General features: G+C 43.7%; 1 protein-coding gene and 1 non-coding gene across 4 annotated transcripts in view; one reads left to right on the top strand and one right to left on the bottom strand.

Moving 5' to 3' along the window:
• The window catches only part of Myof (myoferlin), a 189,434-nt gene that overhangs the window by 17,433 nt on the left and 163,571 nt on the right, over positions 1 to 8,430 (top strand). For all 3 annotated transcript variants that reach the window (XM_029554351.1, XM_029554350.1, XM_008849629.3), the window contains exon 2: positions 6,032 to 6,087. In XM_029554351.1, coding sequence (XP_029410211.1) covers positions 6,032 to 6,087 — 56 coding nt within the window. The remainder of the gene's footprint in view (positions 1 to 6,031; positions 6,088 to 8,430) is intronic.
• Positions 293 to 425, bottom strand: LOC115067093. Its single transcript, XR_003846521.1, has one exon. It is a non-coding gene; the product is annotated as a small nucleolar RNA SNORA21 (small nucleolar RNA).

Here is an 8,430-nt window from a genome sequence, read left to right as displayed (position 1 = left end):
CCATTCTAAAGGCCAAATACATCGAAAATATTTGGGAGATTTATCTAATACTTAAAAAGATTTTATGGTTACTTCTTTAGAGTTGGGAATGTTAGAGTAGCCAAAAGGCCTATAAACAAATCAATCAATCAATCAATCAATCAAAGAAGGAGGAGGAGTACATGAAGTTATCAGAAAAAAGTGATGGGGAGATATGGGAGGAGTTGGAGGGGAGGGAGTGGACATGGATTTGATCAAAACACCTTATATTCTTATATGTTTGTATGAAATTCTCAGTAAATTATTATTTTTTTCTTGCTACAACATCCATTGAAGTAAAACAACACAAATTGCTACTTCACCCAAAAGCGGTGTTTTTTCTTTGCCCCTTCTTGACAGCTCAATGGGTCACTAGCAAAAAGCTCATTGAGTGCTTTCAAAAAGGGGATTACTGATTATTTTTATTTGTATGAGTGTGTTGCCTGCATGCGTCATGCAAAGCCTGAAGAGGTCAGAAGAGGGCATTGGATTCCCCTGGAACTGGAGTTATTGACAGTTGTTAGCAGCCATGTGGATGCTAGGAATCAAGCCTGGGTCTTCTCCAAGAACTATTGGTGCTCTTAACCAGACCCAAGAGCTTTTTAAAAAATATTTATTATTTTAAATTGTATGTCTGTGTGTGTGTGTCTGTGTGGGGGTCTGTACCCTTGAGTGTTGGTGTCTGTGAAGGCCAGAGGTGTCAGATCCCCTGAACTGGAGTTACTGGAGATTGTGAGCTGCCCAATATAGGTCCTGGGAATTCATCTCAGGCCCTCTGCAAAAGCAATATGTGCTCGTAACTGCTGAGCTATTGAGGAATCATATTCCTCAATATCTTGTCTTAATCCTCCAACTTTGGAAACTGTGTTTTTAACTACAAGGTTGAAATTCCAAGTCCACCATTTGCTTGCTGTGTGACCTCTGATAAACTGATGGACCTCGCTGTGTCTTGTCTTCGTCACAGAACTTACCTCCTAGAATTTCTAAGGTGAAGTCAGATAATTCACGGGAAATGTCGGTAATAGTGACTAGCTCTGAGCACTTAGTAAATGTTAGCCATGTGAACAGGCTTCAGAGATTCTAATAATTTTTAGCAAAATAGGGAATGAATTTGTATGTATCTGTTAATTTCTCAGAAGAAAGGGGCTTTGACCTGAGGACCCAGAAACTTTTGAATGGGAGGACAAGTTTAGATGCAGGATCAAACCTAGAAATCTTTTTCTGTTTTTTTTTTTTTTTTTTTAAGATTTATTTTTATTTTATGTGTGTGTTTGCCTACATACATGTATGTGCCCCATGTGTGTCCCTGGTACCCTCAGAGGCCAAAAGAAGGTGTCAGTTCCCCTGGAACTGGAATTACAGGTGGTTGTGAGCAACCATGCAGATGTTGGGAATTGAGCCCCAGTATCAAGTGTTCTTAACCGCTGAGCCAGTTATCTCTCCATAATTATTTTCTGATGAAAGTCTTTCTCTCTCTCTCTCTCTCTCTCTCTCTCTCTCTCTCTCTCTCTCTCTCTGAGGTAGGATCCTCATGTATCCCAAGCTGGCCTTAAACTAACTCTGAAGACAAGGGTGAATTTGAGTTCTGATCCTCCTTCTTCTACCTCCTGAATGCTGGGATTACACACATGTACCACTCCACCTGGCTTATGAAGTGCTAGGGATCAAACCAAGGGCCTCAAGGAACTCAGGATCCTCATGCATGCTAGGCAAGCACTCTACGACTGGGCTACACCCCCAGCTCCCAACATCTTGTTGATCTAATTTGCCTACTTAGTAGGGCTTGAAAGCAACACTCCTACTTCTTGGGTCATACCATAAAGACACAACAATGTAACCACTCAGGACTTGGGGAAAGCAAGGCCCATGTACCACTGGACTCCATCATCTCATCTAAAGTCACCAGTGAATGTGGGGTGAGTGAGTCCTCCATCTTTCTAAGACAACAGCTCAAAACTGCAAAGTCTAGTAGGAACAGCTGGTGGAATCCAGACATTTCCCTACAGGAGTGTTAGGGTCAATGAGACACTGTATATTTGGAAGTATTTAAAACATGTTACATTGTAGGTGTTCTTATTAACAATGCCCACTGTTGCTGCTTAGATAAGTTAGGGTTCTCCATTAAAAAATAAGGCAATAGAGATATATAATCATGTGTGTGTTTGTGTATAGACACAGAGAGGCAAACAGGCAGAGACAGAGAAAGTATTTCCTTAAGGAACTGACAGTTGGCACATGTGATTCTAGGCATTGGCAGGTATGAAGTTTGACCCAGGCTAGCAGTCTGGAAATGGTGACAGTTGGTATTGTTGTAAGTCTGAATTTTGTAGGTTGGGGGAAAGGCTGAAAACTCAGGTTCAGAGCTTCTGCTAAATCTTGAGGCAGAATTTCTTCTTTGGGAAACTTCAGATTTAGTCTTAAGGCCTTGGTATGTTTAGATGAGGCACACCTCCATGGTGACAGGTGTGATGGTATTGTCAGCTTGACAGGCTCTAGAATCACCTAAAAGATAAGCCTCTGTGTATATCTGTGACAGGCTTCCAAGACTGGGTTAACTGAGGAAGGAACACTCACAGTAACCGTAGGTAGCACCACTCCATGGCTGGAGTCCCAGACTAAATAAAAAGAAGAAAGCAAGCCGAGCTCTAGCATTATCTCTGCTTCCTGACTGTGGGAGCAATGTGCCCCGCTGCTTCAAGCTCTGCCATGCCTTCCCAGCCATGATGGACTGTCTTTAACCCTATGCCAAAGTAAATCCTTCCTTCCTTTAGTTGCTTTTGTTGAGTATCTTGTCACAGCAACAAAAAGGAACTAATACAGAGTTAGTCTACTCTATTCAAAGTCAACTGACTAAAAAACCTAAAGTCCACCTCCAGAACAAGTCAGTCAGTTTTCTGAGTTCTAGAGTCTCTCAGGCCTTTTCCACAGGGTCTGTTCTAGCTTCATTTCTGATGCTGTCATAAAATATCCTGACAAAAAGCAACTTAGAGGAGAAAGTGTTTATTTTAGATTACAATCCCAGGCTACAGTCAATAATTGTGGGGAAGTCAAGGCAGCAGGAACTTGAAGCAGCTGGTCATATCACATCCAAGGTCAAGAGCATCAGGAAATGAATGCATGCATGCTGCTTGCTTGTGCTCAGCTCAGCCCAGTTTCTCTACTCATACGGTTCAGGACCCCTTGCCTAGGGAATAGTGCCACCCACAGAGGGCTGGGTCTTCCCACATTAATGAACTTAAATAATACAATTCCCCCACAGACATGCACAGACCAACCCAATGTAGACAGCCTCTCATTGTGACTTCTTTCTAAGTAATCCAGGTGATTCAAGGTTGTGTCCAGTGGACAATTAAAGCTAACCATCATAGGGTTGGACCCAGTATGATCAGTGCTCAGAAAAGGAGTTATTCTGTGAAGACAGGGCATCCAGTTCTCTGGCTCCAAGGCTGGTACACGGATTAAGGGATGCAGGGTGACCTTTTCAGAGTTGAGCCAGAGGCAGGCACCACTAATCAGAAAACAGGAAACGTCCTTAAGAATGCCTTCAGTCATGGTCCAAAGGATTCTGCTTTTTGAGTCATTTGTTTTGTTCTGGGATGAAAGTTCTCAATTCCTTCCCATAGGAAGGAACAGTCATCTTAATAAAAGCAGAGGTGGCAGCCAGCCCACGTAGGTGATGGGGAGAAGGGAGAGGGCGTTTCCGGTAATTTAATCTTATATTGAGGGCCTGCAATTTTGACCTTTGGGGGAAAAAAAGACACAGAATCCACTGAACAGAATAAATATCTGCCTGTGACTGCTGATAAGAAAAGACTTTTTTTTTGAACTGGCGTGTTTATACTTTGGGAGTAGGATTGCAATAAAATACGGTGTATTCACATTTTGATACAAATCAGAAACTCCTCCTTGGAAAAGATCCAGCTGGGTTTCTCCAGAAAGGGAGGAGCTAATGCCAGCTACTTCCTTTTTCCTTGTTGGCTGGGGAGATGTCAGGGGGCACAGTTTAAATATAAGATCTTGGAGTCAGACTAGACCTGCTTAGAGGACCTCCTCCTACTTCTGTGATCTTGGGTAGGACCAGTGAAATAAGCCTGAAAATGTCAGCAATGCCTGGCTGTCAGTGAGCCCACCTCTCCACAAGGTAATGCCTTTCACCTCATGTGACCAGCCTGGAATCTACTGGAAGTTCCAGGTGCATAACTCCACCTGGTCTGTGGTCAGACAGCTTCTGTTTGGACTCACTAAGGTGTTCTGTTCTCAACACATAACTGGATCATGTGTTGGGAGAGTTGTTGGGCTGCTCGGTTTTCCTTGTTGGATTATGAACTTCTGGAAGTCCTAAAGATTGATTTTTAGCATCCTCATTCCTTTAGTGACATATCAGCCCATGAAGCTTAGTGTAGAATCCAAGGCTTCACAGTGTGACCATAACCTTCCCACACAGACTTTTGCCTCTTTCACATCCTTGCTTCCAGCTCACTGGGCTGTACAGTGTCCCCAGATTTGACTGATCCTTCCCCACCCAGTGGTTAGCCAGCCCACCCCACTGCCACTTCCTGGAGGGAGCTTTTCATTTCATTTCAACCCCACCTGTTCATTCCACCTCTGCTTAGCCTCTTCTTCCTCTGTGAGGTCATTCCTGGTACCCAGGTTTAAAATTACCTTTCTTCCCTCTGAATTTCCATTTTCTGGGTCCCTCTAATGACAGCTAAAGTCATCTTTCCCATATCAAGTACCTATGGACACATTCCCACTAGAACCTCTGGGGGCTGGAAGCACACATAGGCCTGGTGTTTCAAAAAAATGTATTTGTTGGATGAAGGAATGGAGGAGTTGTTAACGTTTGCAGAAAACCTCACTTAGAGGACCATTTCTGAGGTGGCTTGGCCTCCTCATGTTTCCCATCATTTTCCTTCCTCCAGGAGGGACATTTAGAAAAGAAAGCCATTTAGACCATGTGATGCCCACTCAAGTGGAAAAGTTAATGCTTAGCAGAGTAAGGGCCATGACTCATGGCCTTGCTATGCTGAGGCCTTGGAAGAATGAAGTGGTTAGTCTTCCAGTCTGCTGTGTGCTAAGAGAAGTAATGTGACACAAAGCTGAACAAAACCTACCATCTACATTCCACAGCAGCAGAGCAAAAGCAATGGCCAGGCAGGGCTCAAAGCGTGGCCACCAATGTACCCCTGCCTGGGTTCAAACCCAAGCCTTACCACTTATTGACTGGATGACTTTGAATATGGTTTTGAACTTTTTGGTTGCCTTAGCTGTGAAAGGGAATGACAACAGCAATTTACACTGTTTCTAAGGAGATGAGATAATACTTGGAGCATTTATTTTGGTGAGCATTTGGGGATGGGTCAGAGCCCAGGTTCAGATACAGAGAACAAGGTCTTAGGTATGGAAAGGTGGACCGGAGTGAAGGGAACCCCCAGTTCTCCACTGGCTCTAGACAGTGCTCTTCTCTTAATTCTCTTGTGTGGGTGAGGCTGTTGGAGGGTGCCCAGTTTATTCGTTAAGGTATGGTAGCATCTTATCAAGTTTGGAACAGTGTGGGCTTCTTCTGAACTCAAATCCCAGGCTTCTGTGAGGCCCCACTGCCCGTATGAGTTTGGATGCTTGTGTTGTGTTCAAGCCTCAGTGTGTGCCTTTGTAAAATGGCCATTCCAGCTTTGCAAAGGTCAGTCACTTTGGCTGCTTTTCTCAAACCATAGCAACTGGAGACACCAGAAACCCTGGGTGGCCTGGATGAGGGAGGGTGGAATAGCGCTTCAGTGATTGACTCCCTCATTCCTGACTCGTTGGAGACCTGGGGATAGGGAAAAGATTTTACAATGCTATTCTCTTTGGAAAACTCACTCAGATGTTCCCCCTACCAGCAGCACCAGTGGCAGGTGAGTGGGACAGTGTGTGACACAGTGGGCTCTTGGGAATGCGTTCTGAGGGAATGAAGGAGTGGTATGTGATCTTTATTTCTAGTTGATTGAATCTCTTGCCTTTTTTTTATTTGCAGATGAAAAAAAGAAAACAAAGAAAGTTGATAATGAACTCAACCCCACCTGGAATGAGGTGACTTTATTGCTTTTTAAACTTTGTTTTAAAGGATAAGCTGTATCTGATTGTTCCCTCGTTGGGTTAAAGGTTAATTCTCTCCTTTGGAAGAAAACCTCTACATGTCACCCTCATCCCTTCCAACTTCTTTCATGCCCCCAAGACATCAAAGGAGCTCAAGGATGGTCAATACCTGGTGCCCATTCCCTGAACAGCAGGGCTGTGTGGGCAGAGCCTGGGCAGGAGGGAGGAAGGCTGAGTCCTAGCCTAGTTCAGCAGAACTGCTGTGTGACCCCTCCACTTTTTTGGGCATATGTGGGGCACATCTGTAGCTTAATAGGGAAGATTAGAGCATCTCTTTGATAAAACATATATGCACGCATCAAGAGAGAATCACGTGATACTTCATGTATCTAGCTGAATACTGGTATCTACTGTTCTATGGGATGAAAGTAATGTGCCCTAACATTGAAATCTTAAAACTTCAGGTAAGCACTACAAATGATACTCTGATCCCATTCTCTAGAAGCAAGTAGTGAATATCTGTGCATTGACAAATGTTTTCTCAATGAACATATTTAATAAAATATGATGCCTGAAATACTAACAAGCATCATAAATGCATATCATTTCCTATGCTACTCCTTCTTATCCTAAGCATGTGCTTATATCATTCAACTCCAAAGTATTTGTGTGAGGGTGGAGAGATGGCTCAGGGGTTAAGAGCACCGGCTGCTCTTGCAGAGGACCCAGGTTCAATTCCCAGCACCCACATGGTGGCTAACAACCATCAGTATCTCCAGTTCCAGGGAATCCAATGCCCTGTTCTGACCTCCACAGGTACTGTACAACATGTGCTCACTTACATATATGCAGGCAATACACTCATATGCATAAAATTAAAAAAAATTTTAGAAAGTATTTTAATAACCATGTAATATTCTATTGAAGGGTATAACACAACTTATTTGCCTTTCCCCATTGTTGACTTTTGGTCTAATTTATCAGTGGCTGGCTCAGGATTTAGTGGGGGTTTTTTTGTTTTTTGATTTTTGTCTTTTTGAGACAGAGTCTCCCTGTAGCCCCAGCTGTTGTGGAACTCACTATGTAGGCCAGGCTGGCCTCAAACTCACAAAGATCTGCCTCCCTCTCTGCCTCCCAAGTGCTGAGATTAAAGGCGTGCACCACCATGCCCAGCAGGATTTAGTATTTTTACAGACAGATGAAAAATTTCATTCTTTCCACTGAGAAGAATTTTCCCAATCTAAGTTTATAGAAGTTGATAATCAGGCCCATTGTTTCTTTCAAAAGCTTTGTCAAACCTCCCTGGACCAGAGCAGTAGCAAATGTCTTTTTGTTATTTTCCCTGAGTCATGGCACAGACTTCTGTTCCACCTCTGACAAATCCTTTCCTCTGCCAACTTTCTATATGTCTAAATATGAAGTCCACATCTAATCATCAGTGAGGTGGAGGTGAAAAGTTTGATGTCTCTATGGGAAGCCCTGCTGGTCCTCAGGCTGAGAGGGAAGTCTACTTTCTGTAACTCACAACATAGCCAGCTGGACCTTAAGAGCTGTGAGAACCAGAGGCCTGCTTGTGGGTCACTGTGCACCCCCACCTAGCACCTGGCACAGAGTTCTAAGAATAAAACAAAGCAAAACCATATTTATGTATGTTTTCACTGCCTCAGAATTTGACTCATCCAACATGCCTCTCATTCCATGTGACCTAAGGAGAGAGAGTTGTCTTGTGAGGGCATTACCCACCTTACTCCATTTTGTTTCTTATGTGCCTTCATTTTGTAAATATAGTTATCAAGTCAACATCCCAACTGCTGTTTTATAACTGAATGCAAACCCCAATGAAATGTCAACTCCACACCCATTGGAATTGGTGGGTGTGTTTTCATGTGAACTGTAAGACTTCCATCTCAAGCCCACTACACAGAGACTCAAAGCATTGCTTAATGTACTTAATCTAAGACAGCAGAGATGCCATACTATCTTTTGACATTTGTAAAAAGCAATTTTCTGGTCACAGTCGCCCACCTTCTGAGCTCCTCGGCATCTGAGCATGAATACAAACTAGTCAGATAGACAGCCTTCCTCTCCCACTAGAGGCTCCATACTCTGCCATCCCTGTCACTGTCCACTGTGTTGTCAGCACCCTCATCCATTCCCCCCTGTCTGCCCTTCTGGTAAAACTAGTCAGCCAGAGGTCCCTGTTCCAGGAGGATCAGCTGTTCCTCATCTACGGCAATCCATTGTCAGTATTCCTTTGGACAAGATTGGGGTCTGCTGTTCATTTTCCCAGTTCTATGCTGGGTTACTATCTGGGAGTCCCTTGGGCCACCCTGGCCA

This window comes from Nannospalax galili, unplaced genomic scaffold (genome assembly GCF_000622305.1).
Source record: "Nannospalax galili isolate Female #2095 unplaced genomic scaffold, S.galili_v1.0 scaffold384, whole genome shotgun sequence".
In the NCBI taxonomy this organism is placed as follows: Eukaryota; Metazoa; Chordata; class Mammalia; order Rodentia; family Spalacidae; genus Nannospalax; species Nannospalax galili.
This window is presented reverse-complemented; position numbering and strand designations above follow the sequence as displayed.